Source organism: Mirounga leonina, unplaced genomic scaffold (assembly GCF_011800145.1).
Source record: "Mirounga leonina isolate KUSES-001 unplaced genomic scaffold, KU_Mleo_1.0 Mir_150, whole genome shotgun sequence".
Lineage (NCBI taxonomy): Eukaryota > Metazoa > Chordata > Mammalia > Carnivora > Phocidae > Mirounga > Mirounga leonina.
In genome coordinates, this window is record NW_023270374.1 from 21,780,491 (window position 1) to 21,805,760 (window position 25,270).

The 25,270-nt window shown below is 47.7% G+C and overlaps 1 protein-coding gene across 1 annotated transcript; it reads left to right on the forward strand.

Annotated features, from left to right (window-relative positions):
* The first annotated feature begins 14,866 nt into the window (after positions 1–14,866).
* Positions 14,867–24,167, forward strand: SNRPB (small nuclear ribonucleoprotein polypeptides B and B1). The gene is made up of 7 exons (XM_035006018.1): positions 14,867–14,977; positions 17,252–17,403; positions 19,824–19,935; positions 21,872–22,024; positions 22,555–22,693; positions 23,025–23,150; positions 23,884–24,167. Exons 1-7 carry the CDS (start codon positions 14,975–14,977, stop codon positions 23,892–23,894), a joined length of 696 nt encoding a protein of 231 aa, XP_034861909.1. The 5' UTR covers positions 14,867–14,974; the 3' UTR covers positions 23,895–24,167.
* The last annotated feature ends 1,103 nt before the right edge of the window (positions 24,168–25,270 follow it).

The following is a 25,270-nucleotide window of genomic DNA, read 5'->3' on the forward strand; positions in this document are numbered from 1 at the left end:
CACAGCGAGAGAGGGAACACAAGCAGGGGGAGGGGGAGAGGGAGAAGCAGGTTTCCCGCGGAGCAGGGAGCCTAATGCGGGGCTCGATCCCAGGACTCTGGGATCATGACCTGAGCCGAAGGCAGAGGCTTAACAACTGAGCCACCCAGGCGCCCCTGCACCTAGTTTTATTTATTTTTATTTTTATTTTTTTTTAAGATTTTATTTATTTATTTGACAGAGAGAGACACAGCGAGAGAGGGAACACAAGCAGGGGGAGGGGGAGAGGGAGAAGCAGGCTTCCGGCCGAGCAGGGAGCCCGATGTGGGGCTCCATCCCAGGACCCTGGGATCATGACCTGAGCTGAAGGCAGACGCCCAACGACTAAGCCACCCAGGTGCCCCCCTGCACCTAGTTTTATAAGTAGAATTGATCCCTGGTTTTTTTTTCTGTAGTGCCCTTGCTTACTTTTGGCGTCCTCGATGAATGACTTAGGGAGCATGTTTTAATGCTTTGGGGCTCTTAATCTTTATTACAGAGTGACCTGTTCCTCAAAGTTTTGCTAGAATTGCCCAGTTTAATTGTCTGAGGCCAATGCCTTTGGGAGAGGTCTTTGTCTTTTCGTTTTCTTTTTTGGTTAACAATTTTTCCTTTTTTTTTTTTTTTTTTTTACTTGATTTTAGGCTATTTCTATTCATCTAGGAAATCACCCATTTCTTCTGGTCTTTTCTGTCTCTCCTTCTCCCCCCTCCCTCCCTCTCTCACTTGATCGCACTGTCCCCTTTGCCTACAGTGTTGTTCTTGGCTGGATGGTCAGACTTCACCTTAGGCTCTGAAGAGCAGCATTGTCTTCATTGCTTTAGATCTCCCATGATAGAGTCTTGGTCTTTCTATGCTGAGTTAGGTTTTTCTTGGTCAATATCGCTGCTTGTTCTTAATGGTGTGGCAGGTGTAGGGACCGGCACATGCCCTTTAGTTTTATTTCCTGGGCACAGCCCCAGATCCTAGCGCACTGAAGTCCCAATCAACAGCAGGGACTGGGGCTGGGGGAGAGTCAGTTTATGGCCTTTTGACCTTGTAGTAGTGTCATTTGGTCATTGGCTATCCTAGCATCCCTCCTGTGTGGCCTCTCCCTATAAATATGTGCCCCTACCCTATTGAACTCAGAAGTGACCGTGTGACTTGATTTGCTAATGAGCTGTGGTCCAAGGTATCATTTTGGGTCAAATTTGTAAGCATGATTCTCCATCTTTCATTTTCCTCTATCACTCCTACTGACCATGTTCCAAACAGAGGCTGCAGGAGTAGCCTTGGTCCCAGAGTGAAGACGGCTTTGAGCACAGTTACAGATGACAGATGATGGACAGGGAGCTGGAGTGAGAAAGAGACTTTCGTTACTTTAAGCTACGGAGATTGTGGGGGGAGTATTCGTCATTACAGAAGAACTTGACCCATCCTGACTGATACAGACCTCCCCTCCCCTTCACTGTGAGGGTCCTGTCTTCTTCAGGGTGAACTCTGAACCCTGTGGACATCTGCTTACTCTTCGCATTTTCATTTAGTCCTTTGTTTGCTGGGCATGATTGTAGACAATGGTGAAGGGGATGGGCTTTGGAACGAGAATTCTGGATTCAGGCTTGGCTCCAACACTTCATAGCTACAATCTTAAGGACACGTCAACCAACCTCTTAGTGTCTTAGTTTCCCTCTCTGTGAGATGGAAAGAATAGCAGTCTCTACCCCTTGGCTGTGTTGTGAAGATTCATGAACTCTGGACAATACTCGTTTTATAGATGTTAGTATTACTAGGAGCAGAGATTTATAGAGATTTATTAGCTTAGGCCAAGTTGTCCTGCAGTAACACATGACCCCCCCCCCCCCCCCAGATCTCAGAGCCCCACACAGCAAGCTAACTTTAACCCCAGTCTTTTTTGTTTTTTTTTTTTATAGATTTTATTTATTTATTTGACAGAGAGAGACACAGCGAGAGAGGGAACACAAGCAGGGGGAGTGGGAGAGGGAGAAGCAGGCTTCCCGCGGAGCAGGGAGCCCGATGCGGGGCTCGATCCCAGGACCCTGGGATCATGACCTGAGCCGAAGACAGACGCTTAACGACTGAGCCACCCAGGTGCCCCTTAACCCCAGTCTTATTCCTCCTCCTTTGTAAGTTGCTTTGTAGCTCTGCACCGTGACCTTTTACAGTAGACCAATGCCCCTCCTGGGGACACGCTTCTCTCAGAACAAGATAGCTGGTGGAATCATGTAGTGCTTAGACGTGGCACTCTCCCTTTCAGTCACATACCACCACCCAAGGCAAGTCACAAGACCAAGCCTGATATCAGGGGCAGGGAAGTATAGTCTTTTTATAGAGAAATAAATAATTGGGAACAATGGTAAAATCTACCACAAAGGCCTACTCATTAGGATTAGCAAAATGACTGAGATGTATTTCTTCTTACCAGAAGCTCTTAATCTAGTAAAGATAGACAAATAAAGAGAAAAATTGCAACATAGCATGAGTAGGGTGAGATGCCCGGGTTGGATCTGTCTGAGGGAGTGACCATCTCTGCCTGTGGAACTAAGGGATGAACCTAGTGAGCCTCCAAAGGGTACCTGGCAACAGTAGGACTGCAGTCCTTGGGGCTGAGATCTTGGACAGGGTGCTTGAGGTGCTTCTCAGGGGGGTTCAGCTCCAACACCACCTGCCTCCTTTGGGGCCACATGGGTGGAAGACTCTCACTTGGGTTCATCCGGAGACACCAATGCACAGTTCTGATAAGGCCATGTGGGTAGGAAGGTCGGGGTTACCTTCACAGAATCCTCGTGAGGCCTGGAGCCTGACCTAAAGGAAGAAGGACTCTGTTGAGACCCCAAGTCCTCAGAGTACAGGGACACAGGGTGGAACACAGCTGGAACCTAGGGCCAGGGGAATCAGGAGCTGAGTTCTGCATGCCCAGATTGGTCTGGAAGGAGACATTCTGAGCCTCTTTCTCCACAGGCGTTACGCCATGTCTTCACTCTGACTCAGGCTCCACCATACGACACGTGGCGTTTGAATCTGAGGGTGAGGGTGGGAAGTAATTGTACATTTCGACAGATAAGGAAGAGTGGCAGGGGACAGACTTGAGGGTATACAGGCTGGAAAGGGATGACGGAAAGAAATCCAAGGAGGCCCTGGAGCTCGAGGCGCCATGTTGAATGAGGAGGTGTGAGAGGACAGGGCCCCTTCGGAGGAGGCATGGGCTCAGGGCCCACAGTAAAGCTCCTGGCAATGAATAGCTTCTCAATCGCACACGTCCTGGCTTCACAGAAGCAAGATGGGCTTTCACAAGCAAGGTTCCAAAAAGTCCCCCCAGGCGGCAGAAGTTGATCTTGAGGTGAAGTAACTTATACCTGGCCCTCTAGCAGAAAGTCACTGCAGACCCTGGGCTGACTCTGGGGCCATAACATTGCCTGATCCTTCTGCCCGCCGAGAGCAGGGCTGCGGGCAGGTTTTGCCTCTGGAGGGAGGATGGTCCAGAAGGACCGGACTTAAAATCACCCAGCAGAAGGTGAGAGTTGGTCTGGGTCTGGAGAGGCACCGGGGCTGGGGGCAGGGGCTTGGGTTCAGTGAACAGGCGCCCCCTCCTCCCCACCAGGCCTAGAGGAGCTGCTCGGGGAGCAGCCTGGGTGGCCCGGCCCCTCAGAGCTGCTGCTTCTTCCCCCAGGTTTGCCTTCTCGCCCTACTGACTGGCTCCACGGAATGGAGGACCAGCCCCAGATGCTGGTGAGCTGGGTTACTTTTACTTTTTTTCCCCCCCTGAAACACTGGCTTGTGTCCCAGAGAATAAGCGGATATTCTCTTTCTTGAAAAGGGGAAAGGCAGTCGCTCATGTCTGTGTCAGGCACTGTCTTGGTCATCTGTGTGTTGGGTTTTCTTTGTTCAAAAATATACCCGAGATTAATATGAAGAGTCCAGGAAACTCTTGAACATAAGTGGCATTTTTGAAAAACAGATTATTAAACATTTTAAGTGTACTATTAAGTTTTACGCCGTATCTGCCCTAGCTAAGGATGCTGTGCACTGGACATCTTGTTACCTTTTTATCACTGAATTTTTTTTTTTAAGTTTTATTTCAGTTCTAGTTAGTTAACATACAGTACGATCGATATTGGTTTCAGAAGTAGAATTCAGTGACTCATCAGTCGCATATAACACCCAGGGCTCATCACAAGTGCCCTCCTTAATGCCCATTTACCCAGTTACCTTACCTCCCCCATCCACCTCCCCTCCAGCAGCCCTTAGTTTGTTCTCTATAGTTAAGCATCTCTCTTTTTTTTTCTTTTAAAGATTTTATTTATTTATTTATTTGAAAGAGAGCATGAGGGGCACCTGGGGTGGCTCAGTCATTAAGCGTCTGCCTTCGGCTCAGGTCATGATCCCGGGGTCCTGGGATCGAGCCCCACGTTGGGCTCTCTGCTCAGTGGGAAGCCTGCTTTTCCCTCTCCCACTCCCCCTACTTGTGTTCCCTCTCTCGCTGTGTCTCTCTCTGTCAAAGAAATAAATAAAAAATCTTTAAAAAAAAAAGTTGTTTTTTTAACACTAAAAAAGTTGGTTGTTTAAAAAAAAAATGAAAGAGAGCATGAGTGAGAGAGTGCAGGTGGGGGGAGGCACAGAGGGAGAGGGAGAAGTGGACTCCCCGCGGAGCAGGGAGCCTGCCACGAGGCTTGATCCCAGGACCCCGAGATCATCTTGTCAGATGTGTCTCCAGTATTTTAAAGTTAAATACCTACTGAATTTCTTGTTACAAAAATCTAAATTGTGGACACTTAGTTTATGGAGTATTTAAGTATGTGGATCACATCATTTCCCCCTTTTGCACTTTGACCTGCTGCCACTATTCTCGAGATCGGGCGTGTGAGCTAAAAGTGCCCTCATTGTGCACCACCGCCTATGGGCAGACATCGCAAAGCGTAAGCAGTTTTCTGGGTAAGAAGCACTTTTTTTTTTTATTTTATTTTAAGATTTTATTTATTTATTTGACAGAGAAAGACACAGTGTTAGAGGGAACACAAGCAGGGGGAGTGGGAGAGGGAGAAGCAGGCTTCCCGCTGAGCAGGGAGCCCGATGGGGGCTCGATTCCAGGACCCTGAGATCATGACCTGAGCTGAAGGCAGACGCTTAACGACTGAGCCACCCAGGCGCCCCCTGTTTGGCTTCTTTTGATCAACATTATGTCTGGGATTCATTTATGGTACTATTTGTACTTCATTTTTCATCATGGTTTGTTTTTATATGCAAAGGCCCCCAAGTCGCCAAGGTCTTCTTGAAGAAGAACAAAGCTGGGGAAATTGTATTATCAGATATCAAGATCTCTTGGGGTGCCGCGGTCATTAAGACAGTGGGGTATTGGTGTTAAGGACAGACAGGTGGACCAGTGGAGCAGAAGAGAGTCCAGAAATAGGCCCACACGTAGACAGTGGCCTTACTTTATAGCAAAGGGGACTGCTTGAAGTTTGCAGATGGATTCGCAGATCATTTCTCCAGTGAAATCCCTAGTGTCCGAGGGCCAGGAATGGGTTTTATGTGTCAGCTGTGCACTCCTCAGATTTTAACACAAAGCCTAGGGGAGCCCAGAAGAACTTGATACAGAGAACGGTGTATTCTGAAAAGAACGAGTTCAACTTCTCACATATCCAGGCTCTTCAGGGCTACTTACATTGGTTGTTTAAAACTGGATTGGTAAACACTTTCAATTGGGACATTACTCTGGCTCAGGAGTTGGCCAGCTTTTTCTGTGAAGGGTCACATGGCAAGTGTTTTAAGGTTTTGTGGGGCTGTATGGTCTCTCTGTAACTGCTCTGGGGTTGGCCCTTCGCGTGCTAAATTGCCACAGACAACATGTAAGCGAATGAGCAAGGCTATGTTCCAATAAGACTTGATTTGTGGACCCTGAATTTTGAATTCCACATAATATTTTTTTAAAGATTTATTTATTTATTTATTTGTCAGAGGGAGAGAGCACAAGCAGGGGGAGCAGCAAGCAGAGGGAGAAGCAGGCTCCCCAGCTGCTTCCTGGAGCAAGGAGCCCGATGTGGGGCTCGATCCCAGGACCCTGGGATCATGACCTGAACCGAAGGCAAACGCTTAACTGACTGAGCCACCCAGGCACCCCGAGAGCACATCTTCGTTCAGACTAGCCACCTTTCAGGTAAACCCGTGTGACTAGTGGCTACGGTATTAGAGAGTGCCGTTCTACATATTCCTAAATTTCTAGATAAAGTATGTAGAGAAGGGTCACATTTTTGGAGACACAAACTAGTTTCAGGCAGAAGTTTCATCAGCAGTTTCCTTCAAATGGCATAGCTATTTCCCTTATATGAATTAATCACATTTTCTTTGTTCCATTTCCATCTTGTCCCATGTGTTTTGATCTGATTCCATCTATCTTGAGTTCCATCTAACTAAGGACGGTTTCGTCCATTTCAGTCTGGTTCTGTGTGTTTTGATTTGGCCTTAGCTAGTCAGCCTAACTAGATTGTGTTTTTATTTTTAGTTTCCTCTTGCCCTATTATTCTCTTCCTCTATGTTAATGCATTTAATGGGTTCAGAGGAAAATGTTAAAATGACCTGGTTTAGATTATTCTCAATACTGAAAGCCTTGATTATTTTGCTCAACACATAATATTCTACAGTTCTCCAGCCTCTTATGGGCTCTTTTGGGCTTTTCTCTTATTTCTTTCTCCTTTCTCGGGCTGATCTAGAGGACTAGTGTCACATACTTTTTTTTTTCTGTGTCTCTATTCACACCCTTAAACAATTTGTGAACTTTAATGATTTTGCGCATCACATACAACAAACCCATTTTCTCTGTCACTTCTGCTTTATCTTTATATTTCTATTAGGTTACACAGCACAGATTAAGTTATATTTCTGTTAAGTTAAGATGGCACAAGTTTATTCTCAGACTTGTCAAAAATTGAGATCATAGTGTTTTTGTCCCCAAATCAGCTTTTTTTCCCTCTCATTCTTCACATACTCATGATGTCTCCTCTTCCTGGGTACTGTTAGACGTAAGTGGGCTAGTTTTCACTGAAATAATCTTTAAAGCTTTCCTAGGGGGAGTTTTTGAGTTAGCTTAGACTAGGTAATTCTGTGATAACAAATCACCTCAGACTTTGGTGGTTTGTCAGAGCAAATGTTCCTTTCTCACTTACACTGCTTGTTGTCTAAGTTCAGCTGTGGCTCAGCTTTTTTGCTTCTGGAATTCAGACAAAAGGAACAGGCTCATCTGAGTCATGGGGTTCTTAAAAAAGAGGGGAAAAAAGCAATGATAGGACCATGTGGTGCCTCTTTTTTTTTTTTTTTAAGATTTTATTTATTTGTTTGAGAGAGAGCACAAGAGGGGCAAAGGGCAGAGGGAGAAGGAGAAGCAGACTCCCTGCTGAGTGCAGAGCCTGATGCAGGGCTCAATCCCAGGACTCCGAGATCATGACCTGAGCTGAAGTCAGATACTTAACTGACTGAGCCACCCAGGTACCCACATGGTGCCTCTTAAATCTTGTTTGAAAGTAGCACTAGCTTTTCAGTAATCATTGGCCAAAGCAAATCCCATAGCCAAGTCTGATGTCCTTGTGATGGGATTGGTTTGGACATAAGGTGCTGGAATCCTGAAGTCATGGACCGTATTTTTCTTGTCTACTGCTGAGTCCACAGTGCTTGACAGAGAACCTAGCACTTAGACATTTCTAACAAGTATTTGTATGTAGATAGGAAACCTGACATTCAGTTTTATTTCATATACGATTTCTTTAACCACTGATTCATATACCATTTCCTACATTTGGAAGCCCTCCAGACCAAGTGGCTTTTTATGTCTATCAGTCTCGTTTTGTAATAAGAAAAGACACGAAGGTGATTTCCACATAGATCACAGAGACTGTTACGTCCAAGTAGAACTGAGTTGTGGACAGTATGTATCACTGGGACTGTCGATGACTTAGGTCATTTAGTAGAAGGGGAAGGCTGAGGTGATTGAAGCGGTTTATAGCACATAGCGCTTACTTGAAAGGTTCCTGTCTCCCATGTAGAAGATAGTTTTGTTATGGATTTTGTGGATCGCAGTAGAAGATGGAATGTGCAGAAATGAATGTAAAGGAATTATTGGTGAGAACAAATTGTGTTGTACATGTATAGTTAGTTATAGATGTCCTAGGACAAGGTGGAGCTGCCCAGCGGCCCCACGTAGGACTTCTCTAACTGAAAACTCTCTCTCTCCAGCAGAACCAAAGCCAGAAATCTAGTCCTGTGCCTCCTGCCTTCTGGCCTTCTCCTGTCAGCAAGTCCTCAGCCAACATGTGCTTCAGATCTTCCTGGGCTTATGTGTAGAGAATCACTTCCATCCAGGGGATTCCGGGCCCGGGCATCAGGAGCAGCAGAATTCTGCTCAGAGCTGCTGGAGTGGAAACACAGAAGGTCACTGGAGGGAAGGTGGCTCCCAACCCTTGTGTGCGAGGACAGGGGAGACAGAGACCTCAGGCGCATTCCCCAGCCTCCCCCGAGGACAGTCAACAAGAACTAGAGAAGGCACCATGGTGGTAGAAACAGAGCCCATCTCAGCCCAAAGGCTAAACCCTGGGCAAACAGAGAGGGGAGTGAGAGAAGCCTCAAGATCGGGAGTGGTCAACCGTACGGAACACGAACTAGATTGTAGCCTGAAATCAGACTTCGTTACAAAGCAGACGACCCACTTACAGGAGAAACCCTATGTTTGCAGGGAGTGCAGGAGAGGCTTTAAAGTGAAGTCAACTCTCATCGGACACCATCGGACACACTCAGAGGGGAAGCCTTATGTGTGTGGTGAGTGTGGCCGAGGCTTCAGCCAGATGTTGATCCTTATTAATCATCGGAGGGCACACTCAGGGCAGAAGCCATATGTGTGCAAGGGGTGTGGCCGAGGCTTTAGCCAGAAGTCCAACCTCAACAGACACCTGAGAACACATTCAGAAGAGAAGCTTTATTTGTGCAGGGAGTGTGGACAGAGCTTGAGAAATAAGTCAGTCCTCATTAGACATCAGTGGACTCACTCTGCGGAGAAGCCTCATGTCTGCAGTGAGTGTGGGCGAGGCTTCAGTGATAAGTCAGCCCTCAGAAAACACCAGAGGACACACTCAGACGAGAAGCCTTATATTTGTGGGGAGTGTGGCCAAGGCTTTTGCGATAAGTCAGCCCTCAGCATAGACAACAGGACACACTCGGGGGAGAAGCCTTACTTGTGCGGTGAGTGTGGCCATGCCTTGAGCCAGAAATCACTCCTCGTTGTTCACCAGAGGACACACTCTGGGGAGAAGTATTATGCTTTCAGGGAGTGTGGGTGAAGCTTTAGCTGTAAGGCAAATCTTATCGGACACCAGAGGATACAATAAGAAGGGGCAAGACTTAAGCAATCAGTCAAACCTCATCCTGCACCAGAGAGCCAGATGGGGAGGAGTCCCACTCCGTGCATGGAGTGTGAGTAGCACTTCAGAGACGTGTTGGACCTCGTCAGGCTTCGAGGCACGTTCAGGAGAGGAGCATCATCTGTGCGGAACGTGGGCGACTCGGTAGCCATAAGTCAGCCCTCACTGCACAAAAAGGATGCACTTAGGTGGGAAGCGCTGTGTGTGATCAGGGAACGTGGGTGGGGCTTTAGCAATCAATCCACATTTCCTGAACATCCGGTGGCCGACTTGGGAGAGGTGTCATGGGTTCAGAGGGTACTGGTGGACCTCAGTGAGCAGAACAGGCAGGCAGGCACGACGTGGCACCCTCAGGGAGGGCTGGCTGCTTGCTGGGAGTGTGGGCGAGACTCTTGTGCTCAGTCAGCCTTCCTCATACACCATAAGGACAATCCGTATGTGGACACCCCGGGGAGCTCTGCCCCCATAACCTCTTCAGGGCCGGCACCCCTGCTGCTCCAGATGACTCCTACTGGTGGCTTCACAGAGGCCTTCCTCACTAGGACTTGTTGTAGCCACGGGCAACTGCCCCTTCCCAACCGGTGGCTCCTGGTCAATGACCGATTGATCTGGGGAGAACAAAATCTCAACGCTTGACCCAGCCGGGACAACTCCAGAGGGTCATCCCAGATCCAGAGGTCCCCACCGGACTGAATGACTTCTTGGTTGCGGACATGTTGCAGGTGGGCTTCTTCCTCAGCCCGGTCCTGCCCTCATTCCCCGATAGACCACTCAACTCTCCATTTCATTGTCTCCGGGGAATCCGTTCTGAGATAGCTTAGGTGTGCAAGGGGATGTGGACAGGGTTTGGGCCATAAGTCACCCCTCAACAAACCCCAGAGTATACAGAACAGAAGCTCTGCGTGGGGGCGCCTGGGTGGCTCAGTTGGTTAAGCGACTGCCTTCGGCTCAGGTCATGATCCTGGAGTCCCTGGATCGAGTCCCGCATCGGGCTCCCTGCTCGGCAGGGAGTCTGCTTCTCCCTCTCCCGCTCCCGCCTCTTGTGCTCTCTCTCTCTCTCACTCTCTCTTTCAAATAAATAAAATCTTTAAAAAAAAAAAAAAAAAAAAGAAGCTCTGCGTGTACGGGGAGGATGGGCCAGGGCTTAGGAAAAACGTGTCTCAGTATCCATCGGGAAACAGCTTTTTTGGGAGAAGCTTTCCAAGGGCAGGGAGGGAGGCTTTAGCAGGATGTGAAGCCTCATCTTGCACCAGAGGACACACTCAGGGAGGGCTCATGGGTGCAGCTTTCTCCTGCTGCTTCTTGACAGCCTCCAGGGGACAGAGACTTGCTGCCACAGACGCTACCTCATTCGCCCCTGAGGGGCCTTCAGAAGTCATGACGAGTGGGAAGATGGCACTCTCAACTACAGAGACCTGGTTTTCCCCTTTTTTTGTCATCAGATGGAGTAAAAACGTAGAAGCCTTTACTTAAGTAATCCAGGAATGGTCTAGTTGTTTCATTTTCATACACCGATTCTTTCCCAGTTTCTCTTGTCCTTTTGTGCTAGTAAAATCTTTTTTGATAAGCGCAGGCTCTGTACCTTAGTCTCTCACCTGTCTGGAAAGGAATTTAAATCCACAACCTGGATTTCCTACATGAATTCAACCCTCGAGAAACAAGAAGTCCCAAATCAATCTAATAGATTTATAGGGGAATCAGAGCCTCTGCGGGGGGAGGACGATCTAGGTTCTGGAGACATGCCAGCTGAAGAGAGGGCCTTCCCACGTCCCCGGGCACCATAGGGCTGTCGCCTCTCCTAACTGATCTCCCTTTGGCTTTTGGGAAAGCTTTCCCAGGGTTTCCTTCTTTCCAGTCTCTCTTCAGGTCTCTGCCGAATCCCTCTCTACCCTCTGGAAGCACTGCTGTTCCTTGGTGGTCTGTTCACGTCCTCTGGTTCCAGGGACCCTTTAGCCGCACTCCCTCTGCGGCCTTCCAGATTCCAGGATTGGGTCCTTTAACCACGCCCAAACTGCTCTCCAGCCAGAAATCACTGTTTTGGGCTTCTTAGCTATTCCCCGTGTCAGTTCATAGGTCTAAAGACCGCTAAACGTGGCTCCGATACCATGTCCCCTCAGCCCTCCATTCCTCGGGTCCAGTCCTGCTAAGTAACCCCCTCTATCATCCCTCTACTCAGTGGTCCAAGACAACCTAGCCGTACACCTGCCCTTGTTTGTCAGCAATGAGATTCCTAGCATAATCTTTTTCCTAATGGAAATGTAACAGAATACCATGCTATGCTGTTTTTATTTTCTCCTAATATACATGATATGTATAAAGGATAAAAATCCATGTTCTCCTTATATAAAATGATTTTTGTCTAGCCCTGTACCCTATTCATTAATTTTAGTCTAGAAATTGTTTTGGAGAATAGCCAAACATGCACTTACTCTTAAATTAAAGAGAAGTTTGGCAAAGGTTGCAATATGACATTCTAGAATCCTAAAAAGAAAAAAACAAACCAGATTCCTAGAGTTCCATCCACCAGTGTTCTAAAGGATAAAAGCATTCCCTCTCTGTCTGAATGTTGGGGCAATAGCTGAGGATCGGAAGATCTCGCAAAGTCAGGTTATACACAGGGACAGGCTTTGCCCTGCTGATGTAGATCACCAGGGCAGTCCCAGCTTACCCTGCTGACCAGGCTCTGAGGCAGAGCTGACTTCATAAAACCCTTGCTGCTGCTATTCATCAGTTCTTTTTCCAACTTCCCGCTTCCTCTGGGAACTAGAAAGCTCCTCGGCCAGTGCACTTTCCTCCCATGCTAAGGGAGGAAGCTGCAGGACACAGCTTTCTCCAATCGATTGGCCACCATGTTTTCTCTGGCTCTCCGCTCAGGCAGTGGTGACTTAATCAGGAGCCCAAATAGCACAGGTCTGTGGCCCAGCCCAGGTCGCTTCCCCTGTACCCTCCATTCAGCCCTATGGACACACACCCTAGGGCCCCACTGGGCTGGCTGGCTGGCAGGCAGATCACTTGACCTTCATCCTGTGCAGCTGGTTGCTGGTTGCTGCTCTCCAGACCCTCTCCTTAGTTCTGCATATATGGGCCACTGGGGCCCCAAGAGCCACCCCTAGCTGCCCTAGCTCAAGCTGTGCACAGAGCACTAGGTGCTTGCCGCGCTCCACCCTCCATTTCCAAAGGCACCTACAGCAGTACCTTGGCCTCTGCTCACCAGCTCATCAGTCTCCACTCACTTGTGCCCCGGAGTCTGTTTGCTGCAGCCCTTCAGATGCAGACACTATGTGTCAACATCACCCTGGCTCCCTGTGCACACCCAGCTCCCTCTGTGACCCTGCCTCCCAGCTTTGGCCTGCCTGATGACCATAGACCGGCTCTGGCCCGTGCAAAAGCCTCCCTCTGCAACTTCTCCACCATCCCGTGGACTGGAACCACATCTTCTCCCGTGAGGGTTGAACCCCAGCCTTGGGGAGGCAGCCCTCCTTCCACGTTTATCCTTCTGAGTACTCTCCCCCAGCTGTGGGTTTTCTCTCAATATTTACAGTTACTCTCCTACCACTGCATACTAATTGTTCATGTTAAGTTTCCCATTGAAATTACTGTGTGGTTTCTGCCTCCTCTTTGGACCCAGATTGATACAGATGGGAATGTGCGTGTGTATAGCTTTTGTATAAAGGCAAAGACATGAACTTCGTACTTGCATTTATTCAGTGAATCCAGTGATAAGCCAAAGAAACAGTGCAAGTCAAAGTTATTATTAATACTAGCTGGGGCTATGGCCCTGAGCCCAGACACAGAAATACAATGGTTTGGACCCTGGGATGGCAAACTACAGGCCTGAAGGCCAAATTTGGCCTGCCCCCTGTTTTGGTAAGGCTTATGAAGTAAGAATGATTTTTATATTTTGAATGGTTGAAAAAGAACCAAAAGAAGAATAGTATTTGTAAAGTTTTATTGTGACAGCCATGTATTTGGGACGTTGTCTCTAGCTGCTTTCATCCTGTCATGGTTGAATTGAGTCATTGCAACAGAGACCATGTGGCCCACAAACCCTAAAGCACTATCTGATCTGACCCTTAACAGGAAAAGTTTGCCAGGCCCTGATCTAGACCGAACCTTAGGAACACTTTACCAAACAAAGGCCAGATGAATTCATGACCTTCCTTTTCTTTTTTTAAGATTTTATATATTTATTTGACAGAGAGAGACACAGCAAGAGAGGGAACACAAGCAGAGGGGAGGGGTAGAGGCAGAAGCTGAGCAGGGAGCCCGAACCTGGGCTCCATCCCAAGACCCTGGGATCACGACCCTAGCCAAAGGCAGACGCTTAAAGACTGAGCCACCCAGGCGCCCCACCTCCTTTTTCTTGTTTGTGGAAACTGACAAGCTGATGGTGGCTAGGAGGATGGTAGCAATGGAGCAAGTGACAACAGTCAGATTCAAGACACTTTGTAGGTGAGGTGCTCACGATTTGCTAATGGATGAATTATGAGATGGGAGAGGAAGAGAGGACTCAAGGATGCTTCCAAGTTTGTCATTTTGCTTTTTTGTTTTTTAACTAGAGAAACTCCTGAGATGGGGAACACTGGTAAGAAGTGGGTTTAGGAAGAAGAGTGACTACAATCAAGAATCCAATTTTCATCATGTTAAATTTATTATACCTATTAGACTTCCAGGTCAAGCAGGCAGCTGGAGATAAAAGGCCATGAGTTAAATGAAGAGCCCAGGGTTAGAGGAATAAATTTGAAATTCCTGAGCATTTAGGTAGTATTCACAAGTCCGAAGACTAGATGGGATTGGTTGATTGACTCATTCATTCATTCAAATATGTTTTGAACCCTTGTTTTGTGTTAAGCAGTATTCTAGGCATTGCAGTAACGAAAAATACACAAAGGAAAATTTATACCGTCAGAATTTCCATTCTAATGGGGAGGAATAAGAAAATAACAGAAATACACAGTATATTAGGGATCGATGTGAAGGAGAAAGATTAAAGCAGGGATGGGTGGGAAGGTTGCAGTTTTCATCGGGATGGCCAGCGTAGTCCTCGGTGTGGAAACGAGCTTAAGTCTTGAAGGAAGTGAGGGCATGAGTCGTGCACACGGCCGGACGATTAGCATCCCAGGTGGAGGCAACAGCAAATGCAAAGATGCTAAAGCAGGACGCGGCAAACGAGTTCGCGGAAAAGCTAGGACAGTGGCTGCAAGAGAGCCGGCGGGGAGTGGTGGGAGATGATGACCTAGAGGTAATGGGCCGGGGCGGGAGGGAAGGCGTGGAGGAGCAGCTCAGGAACGAGCTGAAACTAGGAAGGTGACCAAACATCCCCGGCAAGTTCAGTTGGACGTTAGCCCCGCCCCAAGCCCCCGCGGTCCTTGCGCTCACAGCTCCGCCTTTTGGCCGGAACTCAAGAGCTGAGGCCGGGCCGGAAGTAGCTTTTACCCGACCCCATTTTATCCCCGGCCGCACTTCCGGTAGCGGCGGCGGGAAGCGGGCTAGTGGCGGGCGTCTAGGCCTCTGCCGAAGGGAATCCGGCGGGAATCGGAGCCATCAGAACCGCCACCATGGTGAGGAGGCACAGGCTGGCGGCGCGGGAACTTCCGAGTCTGTCGTGGAGTGCGGACCGCGACTGATTGGGGGAGGTCGTGGGTTGGCCGCTCCTGGCGGTGAAGGCCCGGGCCGCGGCCGCCCCGTCTGGGCAGGGGAGACCCGGACCTTGGCCGCTCGGCGGGGTGGGGGAGGGGAAGGCTGGAACCGGGGGACGGGGGCAGGGCTCGCTCGGTGGTGGCGAGGTTAGAACCGCGGCTCTCCACGCCGCCGTAGCCACAGTGCTTGGGATCCTACAGGCGCTAAGTAAACTTTTGCGGAATAAATGCGTGTCTGGGGGTTCGGAGCAGGCCTTAGAGGGCTTGTGAAACGGGGTGAGGGTCTGAGGAGGAGTTGCGGAAAGAGGTGGGAGGACTCGTGGCCGAAACCGGGGAGCGTGCTTGGGTCCAGTAGGTGGGAGGAGGGAATGGGAGGGTGAAGGAGAACGTTTGGAGGAAGAGTTCAACTCATTTGTTGAGCATGGCTGTGTGTTTGAGTATGTCTGACTTTTCAGGCACTGGGGCTACGTAGTGAAATGCTTCCTTCCTTCACCCAGTTCACTTTCTGGTGGGGGACACAGATCCCATAATCCAGAGTGGTAACTAAGCATTACGTAAAAGTAACGGCGAGGGAGGGGCGGGGCGAGGACGCTTTGTGGAGTAGATGATTCCTGAGCAGAGTCCTAAAAGATTGTTAGAGGTGTCTTCCCAGCGAAGATGGAAGGGAGTATTATAGATGGGAAGGACTGCAAGAGCAAAGCATGAGGGGTGGCACTGTTGAAACTTTCCGGAGGGGGGAGGGGGGAAGGGGTGGAAAAGAGACATGGGAGGAATTGGCAGGAACCTGGTTTTTAAGGGCTTTACATGCTACCTAGCCCTGTTGGTGATGAGGCGTGCTACTGAAGGATTTAGCCAGCAAAATGACATGAACTTAGTTGTGTTTAGAAAGAGCACTCTGTTCTGTAGCTGGTACGTGTTGGGTGAACTGAAAGCAGGGAATTGTTTGTGGGATTGGTTGGAAGAGTAGGCACTGGATTCAGTCTGTCCAGGTTCCAACCCAGCTTCCTGGCTGTGAGACAGGGCAAGCTGTTAACCTCTCCTGGCCTCAGTGGCTACATCGGTAAAATAGGAATAATAATTAGCCTGATTTCTAGAATTAAATGAGCTCTGTAGTGCTTGTCACGGTGCCTGTTACACAGGGAGTACCCTGGAAGACTTCGCTATTATAAGGCTGATGGACCGGTAAATGTTGCCATAAAGGTTGACACATCTGTGTGGTTAGAAGCTGTGTGATTACAAGCCGGTTAACATGGTCATTTGAGGGAGAGGGGACCACATAACCTGCGTCTCCAGGGTGTCAGTCAAGGTTCTGATCCACGCATTGGTAGGTTCAAAAACCCGTTCTTGTCCGCGCTCACAGAGATAACGGCAAGCACAGTGCCTGGCGCAGAGAAGGCGCTTGGATGAGTTATGCCTGGCCCACACCAGTCACACCGACGGGAGGCTGATAGACAAATCAAATGCCAGGTTGTTTATTTCTAGAGAGACATAATGCCAAAGGCACCTGACAAATTGCGTTGTGAGATGTATTTAGTCTCCCTTTTAGCAAAGCTACATTGGAAGCCAGGCTATAAAGCAGAAAAGGTTGTTGGATTGATAAGTAAGTATAGCAAGTTATGTATGTTCTTAAAGACCATTGTGCGTTCAAACTGATGAGCACCCTGATCACCAGAAAGTTTCCCTCCCAAAGGTAGTCTTGGAGACACACTAACATTTATGATTTAGGGATTCCATTCTCCTTGGCTCCAAGCTGATCACCTCCTTTCTGTTGACAAGCTCTCATTGATTGGCTCTTTAGTGCCAATCATTCCAGCTCCTCTTTCACTCGGTCTTTTAAATGGGCTGTGGGCGTCACCTATAATCTGCACAGTGGCAGGTGGCTCATCTGGTATGGGGGGGATTGGATTAGTTTGGAGACACTTCACACCCTCACCCCTGAAACTGACACAGCACAGACACAAGCAAGTGTAATGTGAAAAAGACAACTTTAAGGGAAGGGGAATCATAGTTGTGGGCAGAGGTCAGGGCTGAACGCAGGGCGGTGGGGGAGGATTCCTGGGGAAGGGCTGTGGCTGGAAGACAGAGCTGAGAACCTACTGAGAAAGATAGATAGGAGGCCCCAGCTGGTCTTTAGGAAGGACCAGGGATACAGAGGTCCAGAAGAGCTGCACTCATCCTGCTGATTTCTCCTTGCAGACTGTGGGCAAGAGCAGCAAGATGCTGCAGCACATCGACTACAGGATGAGGTGCATCCTGCAAGACGGCCGAATCTTCATTGGCACCTTCAAGGCTTTTGACAAGCATATGAATTTGATCCTCTGTGACTGTGATGAGTTCAGGAAGATCAAGTGAGAAGTGGGCTGCATGGGGGTGGGATGTGAGTTGTGAGGGCAGTGGATTGGGTGGGTGGGCCCAGCGACAGGTGGTGATGTAGCTAGCTGGTTCCTTGGTTTGCTCTCCTGTGTTAGAGGGCAGATTTAAAGGGGGACACCGGACTCTAAGAAATCTCCTTCCTTACTAGCCCGTACTAGCCTTGCTCTCTAGTCCTAGCTGAGTACGAGTTGTAAGGAGGGCTGGTAGGCTTTTTGTTTCTCTGACTTTTGTGTGCCCCTGGGTACTGGGGTAAAGGGCTCTCATGTTCTCCCCACAGGTGTGTAAGGGGGGAGAGCTTGATTTTCTGGCCTCATTGCCTATTTGTTTTTTTTGTTTTTTTTTTTTTTAAAGATTTTATTTATTCATTTGACAGAGAGATACACAGCGAGAGAGGGAACACAAGCAGGGGGAGTAGGAGAGGGAGAAGCAGGCCTCCCGCTGAGCAGGGAGCCCGATGCAGGGCTCGATCCCAGGACCCTGGGGTCACGACCCGAGCCGAAGGCAGACGCCCAACCATCTGAGCCACCCAGGCGCCCCTCATTGCCTATTTGTAAAGCTGTAGCCTAAAGGGCTCTCCCAATGCAGCCTGGTCTGAAACTGCTTTAAGAAGCCTCTGACCCTCTTCAGGGTAAGTGCTCAGCTTCCCGTGTGGGTTTGGGGCTAGTGATTTTTGTTAGCATTTATAGACACAATTGGAGATATTTTCTACTTTTCTACAGTTCCATATGTAATTGGATAACTCCCTTGTCTTAAGACTCACAGATCTTAAGCTTCTGGCCTATTAAAAAATGTGGGCTATAGCTTTTTGTGCATATTACATTCAAGGCATCCTGAGGCCCAAAGAGGTTATGTGACTTCAGCGATCATTCAGCTCTCTTTTGCCACATGCACTGGTCCATGTTGTGTTGTTGGCGGCTGTGAATTCCTTCTGATTCCCTTTAGGGCTATTGTTTTGTTTTTGTGGCAAGAGGTCAAGAAGTACAGGACACAATGTGGTAGGGATGGCTGAGTGCCAGGGACACATTAAAGAGGGGCCAGCAGATCCGCGTAGAACTATTCCAACTGGTTCTCCCCTGTTGTTTTTTTAAATGAAACTATTCTGATAACTTAAAAATGTTTATCGGGAAATATATTTTAAAAATACATAAAAGTATATGAAGAAAGATTTCAATACCCAGAAGGGTTTTTGAGTGTGTGTGTGTGGTTTTTTTGGTTTGTGTTTTTTTGCTTTGTTTTGTTTGTTTGCTTTGTTTTGTTTGTTTTTTATGAAAGAGCAATACATGCTTTTATTTAAAAAAATATAGATAAGGAAAAAGGAAGAAATGTCCACCCATAGAAAACTTCTTGTTAATTTATTATAAAAAATACCATTAAAAGGAAACCTTTTAAGTTTTTAAAAATCAGCCTTTTGTCTTTCCTTTATTTTTAGGATATTGGTTTTGACTTTTTCTTCCCTTCCCCTATCTTGCTGCAGTTATTTATTTCCCAGTTTACATTTACAGTTGACCCTCAAGCAACCCAGGGGTTGGGGCACTGACCCCACGCAGTCGAAAATCCACGTATAACTTTCAACTCCCTCCAGACTGAATTACTAATGGCCTACTGTTGTCCGGAGGCCTTACCAATGACCTAAACAGATGAACATGTATTTTGTATGTTACATGTATTATATACCGTATTCTTACAGTAAAGTAAGGTAGAGAAAAGTTATTAAAATCACAAGGAAGAGAAAATACATTTGCAGTACCATATCAAGAAATTCCCACACAAGTGGCCCTGCACAGTTCAAACCCATGTTGTTCAAGGGTCAACTACATATTTTGTTCCTCCTTTTCTGGTAGTTGCATTGGGAATGTCTGTTTTTGTGCTTTGAGGACAGGGGTGTAATTTCTATGTTGAAGAAACTTCTCTTGTTGCTTCTATTCCGAGGTGAGGTGAGGGCTGTGGTGAATCATTCTGCGGGGCTGACCTGGTAGTGGAAGGGTGCTGTGTGCAAGAGGGCTGAGTGGGGTTTGGTGGACTTGAGTTGTTCAGGCTGCCTCCTCAGACTGACAAGGCCTTAGCTGAAGGGAGGGAGTAGGGTAATGTCAAAGAAGACTGGACTGAGGAAAGGCCTTCCCGATGGTTAAGGAATTACATTTGAGCCAGGACTGGGCTTTCTTAATTCTCATCCTGTCTCTTGGTTGGCGCATCCCCTTGGCGTGGGAGACAACCACTAAGGGGTGAGGAGTTCAGCCTGTGAAGACTATCCGGAGGAGCTGTCTTAAAGTTTTTGTACCGTTTGTTGGGAGATACAGTGTAGAACAAATCTTGGAGGCCCCTAGACAGGTGAATGGGAGCTTTATGCTTTTTCTAATGCTTGCTTTTTTATTTCTTTTCCTAAACCCGTCCTCAGGCCAAAGAACTCAAAACAAGCAGAAAGAGAAGAGAAGCGAGTCCTTGGTCTGGTGCTGCTTCGGGGGGAGAACCTGGTCTCAATGACAGTAGAGGGACCTCCTCCCAAAGATGTAAGTCAGTGCAGAGGGCCAGTATAAGGCGGGGGAGCCCTACTGTGATGTGAGCCAGGCTCTGTGTTAGGTTCTCTGCATTTCACTGCATTACTCACAGGCATCCTCTGATTTTTGTCCCCCTTTTACTGATAATAGAAGCTCAAAGAGGTTACCCCACAAGTAGGAAGTAGAGATGGGGAATCAGGATGGGAGGGTTTCCAACTTTAAAGCCCTCCCTTCTTCCTCCGCTGATGTACACAGTGAGTCAGGAGAAAAAGCACTTAAGGCCATCTGGTCACTTCTTAATGTGATGGCATTCTAGCTGGACTTTAAAAAGTCCTAAGTCCAAGGAGCGCCTGGGCGGCTCAGTTGGTCAAGTGTCCGACTCTTGATTTCAGCTCAGGTCATGAACTCATGGTTGTTAGATTGAGCCCCGCATCAGGCTCCACGTACAGCGAGGAGTCTGAGATTCCTGCCACCCCTGCGTGCCCACCCCTGCATCGCCCTCCCCCCCTTGTGCTCATTTGCGCACTCTCTCTCTCAAATAAAATCAATCTTTATAAAAGGAGTGGGGGAGCTCTGTTAAGAGGGGATAAAGAAACCAAAGGGCTCATGAACATTAATTTAAAATGCTGGATTGCGGGGTGGTGCCTGGGTGGCTCAGTCGATTGAGCTGCCGACTCTTGATTTTGGCTCAGGTCATGATCTCTGGGTCCTGGGATCCCACCCTGTGTTGGGCTCCACGCTTGTTGGGGAATCTGCTTGAGGATTCTCTCTCTTCCCCTCTCACTCATGAGTGCTCTGTCTCTCAAATTAAAAAAAAAGTCCTAAATCCAAGCAACAGAATTTATATATTTTACACCGTTAGAGAATAATAGTTAACATTTATTAAGCATCTGCTGTGTGCCAAGCACTTCAATCTTTTAGTTACTCCTTATAAACAGTTTTTTGAGATAAATTATTCGCACTTAACAGATTAAAAAAACTGGCGTTTAGTAACATCCCTGAGTGTCCAGCTATTACGTGGTGGGGCTGGCATTTGACTGGGCAGTCTTGGTTCTATAAACACCAGCCTACACTTAGAACAGACTTTAGAGCGTCTAAGCAGGTTTTTCCATTTTCATTTTAAGACATTGTCATCACAGGGATAATCTTCCTTATTTTTGCTTTTTTTCACATATATATCTGTTTTTTGGTGTTTAACGCATGATATGTATGTAATGCTTTATTCGGCTTTTTCACTTAACATTGTAAACATTTTTCCCGTTTTGGTATACTTTTTAAAAGTCATGTTAAAAATATTCTTTTAAGTGAGGATGGAGTAGTTATCCTAGTCATTTCCTTCTTTTTGGACTTGTACATTGAAGCCTTTCCAATGATAAATGTTTGCAAGGGATTTACCACATTTTTTGGTTAAAGCATATATATGTCTATATTCATAACTCTTGGATCTACTTCTAGTAAAAGTTGCTACTCTTATATAGATCATCGTAAGGCTTCATGACCACACCTGGTTTTGTCATAACCCCATCATTTACAGATGAGGAAACAGTCCCAGAACTGTGGGATTACTTGCCCACTGTCACCCACCGGTGAGAATCAAAGCGGGACTGGACCTCATTTCTCTTTGATGCCAGGTCAAGTGCTCTTGTCCTCTATACACTTCTGAACAGAGCCCTGGCCGTTCATTGGTTTAATTTTCATAGGAATGCGTATAGGTTGAGTTGTGGTTTGTTATCTCTAGACTTCCTCTTAGCCTGCTGTAGGGGTGACAGCTAGACGCGTAATCTTGGGTGGAAGAGGAATGGTATTAACACAGATGGGTGGCTGGGTAGTGTTTTTAAGCTGTTTTGATGCCCCATAAATTTTAGAGGCTCTCTTGGCAATGGTATTCCAAAGGGTACTTCTGCCTCTCTAGGCCCCCAGCATTTTAGCGTATTTCTTTATTTTTTAGACTGGCATTGCCCGAGTGCCGCTTGCTGGAGCTGCCGGGGGCCCAGGGATTGGCAGGGCTGCTGGCAGGGGAATCCCAGCTGGTGTTCCGATGCCCCAGGCTCCCGCAGGACTGGCGGGGCCAGTCCGAGGGGTTGGTGGGCCATCCCAACAGGTAAGGAGCTGGGGAAGGGCACCAACTTCTCCTGGTTAAAATGAAGGATAGAGAGAGGGCCCACAGTTGGGGAAGAGTCCAGAAGGAGTGACCTCTGACTGTCAGGCTGTCAGTATTTCATTGTGCTCTGTATGTAGTCCCAGAATCAAGTGAGAAGGAAAACTTAGCATTGTAAATTACCTTGTTGCTGTTGAAGTAAAGAGAGGCATAGGAGGTGTTTTAGCCGGGCATGTTGGGGCAGAATGTTTCTGTGACAGCATAGGAGCTGTGCTCTCTTAGAGCCTGTTAGCAGTTACACTGACAGTTGCAGGAGCTGTCTCTGATTGGGACTGGGCCTCCCTAATGCGGGCCTGGAAGATGGGAATGAGCATTCAGGCTTGGTCTTCTCTGGCAGGTGGTTTCAGATAGCCTGATGCTGCGAGTTGTAGCTTAGGGGATGGGGTGTCTGCTCGGTCTTAACCGAGTTGGGAGAGTGGGATGCTGCGTCGCCCTGCGCTGTCCTGCCTCACTCGGCTCCTGTGTCCTCGTAGGTGATGACCCCGCAAGGAAGAGGGACTGTGGCTGCTGCTGCAGCTGCTGCCACGGCCAGCATCGCGGGGGCCCCGACCCAGTACCCGCCCGGCCGTGGGGGTCCTCCCCCACCTATGGGCCGGGGGGCACCACCTCCAGGTGAGGAGCCCGTAAGGAGACCGTGGCCACCTAATGGGAGATGCCTGAGCTGGATTCATGATGAGACCTGACGTTGACGGAAACCGATGATGAGTTTGTGTAATTAAGCAGGATTACTCTGAGATCCAGCCTGGCTGACTGACCGTGGAACTAGCTGGACAAGAGCCATAGGGAGCCCCACCTCTTTGGCTCAAGGCCCAGTTTCTTAGGAGAGACTGGGAGGGTGGAATGGTCCATCTGTCTCAGAACTTGGTGGACAGCTTTATTATGTTTCCTGCTACCTTTTCAAGACAGACACTTGAGCTGTATTCTTGGGGATTTTCTCTTGTAGGCATGATGGGCCCACCACCTGGCATGAGGCCTCCCATGGGTCCCCCAATGGGGATCCCCCCTGGACGAGGAACTCCGATGGGCATGCCCCCACCAGGGATGCGGCCCCCTCCCCCGGGCATGCGAGGTAAGTGCCAACAGCAGTGACTTGACTTCCTTAGAGCTTGTTGGGATGGGAAATGGAGGGAAGGTTGGATTTTGACTATACCCTCTGGGCTTCCAGGCCTTAAGCCTAGGGACGTGAACTCAGAGGCAACTTTGTCCACAAAGGAAAGAGGGAAAAAGCATTTCTTAAGATCAGCCTTCCCCTCCCTCATAGAGCAGTTAGAGTGGTCCTATACCCAGAGAACTTCTCAGTGTCCAAGGCAGTATTCTCAGGGCACTGCGAAATAATACATTCTGAGAATCCCCAGCAAAGGTCCTAGGATTGTCTTATGCCCTAGGGTTTGATAATGTCTAGTAATTAAGAGGGCTCTGGGCTTTGCTGTACTATTTATTTATATATATGTTTAATTCTAGTTTGAGAAATGCTGATGTAGATTAGCCCTCATTTGTAGATAAGGAAACGGGCCCTGAGAGCTTAGTGTTCTGTCTCCCAGATTGGTGTTCTTTGAACCAAGCCATAGTGGGTGACCCCTGCATCTCTAGTTAGTTTGGGTTTTTTGTTTATGGGTTTTATAAGCATAGGAACCCATATGTACCAGAGAAGTTCCTAGTTAGCATATATGTTAAGTACGTCCCTCTGATCACTTGGTGACTGCGGGGTGTGGGAAGCTGGGGCTGGGGCGGGGGCTGGGGCTGGGGCTGGGGATTTGAGTTGCATTATCAGGCACTGACTAAACTTCTTACTCTTACTTCAGGCCTTCTTTGACCCTTGGCCACAGAGTTATGGAAGTAGCTCCACAGAGGCGTGGGCCCGATTACCACAGACCTGTTTGTTTGTTATGCCGTTGTGCTTGGAGTCTCACGGGATTGTCTGGTTTCCCTTTCAGGGCCCCCTCCCCCGGGAATGCGCCCACCAAGGCCCTAGACTCATCTTGGCCCTCCTCAGATCCCTGCCTGTTTCCCGTAAGGCTGTACATAGTCCTTTTACTTCCTTGTGGCCTGTGAAACTAGTTTATAATAAACTCTTAAGAATATTTAAGTGTATCTGGTATGTCTGTTTAATTTTAGAAAATGGGGTGCTTAATAGAGTCAAGAAAGGTTCCTTGGAAAAGCTAGTGCTAATCTCAGCTGCTTCCCTTATAAAATATATTCCTACACATTTGCAGAGATGCACAGCATACTGAGAATTCACACAATTGAACTACGAGACATTTTCACATATCAAACTGGCAAAGATTAGTTTGTTGAAGTAAACACTCATGCAGTGCTAGTAATGGTTGTGAATTGGCAGATCTTCTTTGGAAGGCACTCATCTTGATAGCCTCTTGTGCAGTACTTGAGATTATATTCATTTTCATATGATAAAGTAGGAGGCAGATAACTAAAAATGAAAACCAATTCCACTGGGAGAGGAACAACTTGGTATAACATTCTCCCAGCATCACACACATGCATATGACCTAACTTGAGTTGTGGATCTCCATGATTTCTTCCACCTAAAGTCTACATTCCATTGATCACTGAGCAGTACTTGAGCACTTAGTACATCAATATTCAAGGGTACAGAAATAACGAAGTGGACACCATTCTGAAGTTACTGTCTGGGGGAAGACATTTCTAAATGCAAAGGAGACCTTGAAAAAGTGATGTACTACTGGGGTGTTAGGAATTTCTCTAGGAGTGTAAGGGTGGTTCAACATTATGGAATACACATTAATGGAAGGAAGAAGCCACACGAACCTTTCAATAGATGCAGAGAAAACATTTGATGAAATTGTGACACCCTTTCATGATAAAAACATGAGTAGAAAGGAACTTTGTAAACATGACCAACAGGTTAATTTGAAAAACCCACAGCCAACATAATAGAGGTGTCCCCTTTAACCACGGCTATTAACCCTCGTACTGGAAGTTGTAGCCACAGCAATTAGGTAAGTATACAAAATTAAAGATACACAAGTTAGAAAAGAAGTAAAACTTGACCAATACCCCATGTAGAGAAAATCCCAAAGAACCCAGTAGAAAACTAGAGCTGATAAATTCAGCAGAGTTGCAGGGTCCAAGATCACACAGAAATCAATTGTGATCTATACCAGCAACAATCTGGAATGGAGATTTAAATAATTCCATTTATAGTAGCAT

Coding starts and splice junctions, on each gene's coding strand:
- SNRPB (XM_035006018.1), top strand. Junction 22,025..22,554: donor TTGGTGGGCCATCCCAACAG/GTAAGGAGCTGG, acceptor GTGTCCTCGTAG/GTGATGACCCCGCAAGGAAG. Junction 22,694..23,024: donor CCGGGGGGCACCACCTCCAG/GTGAGGAGCCCG, acceptor TTTCTCTTGTAG/GCATGATGGGCCCACCACCT.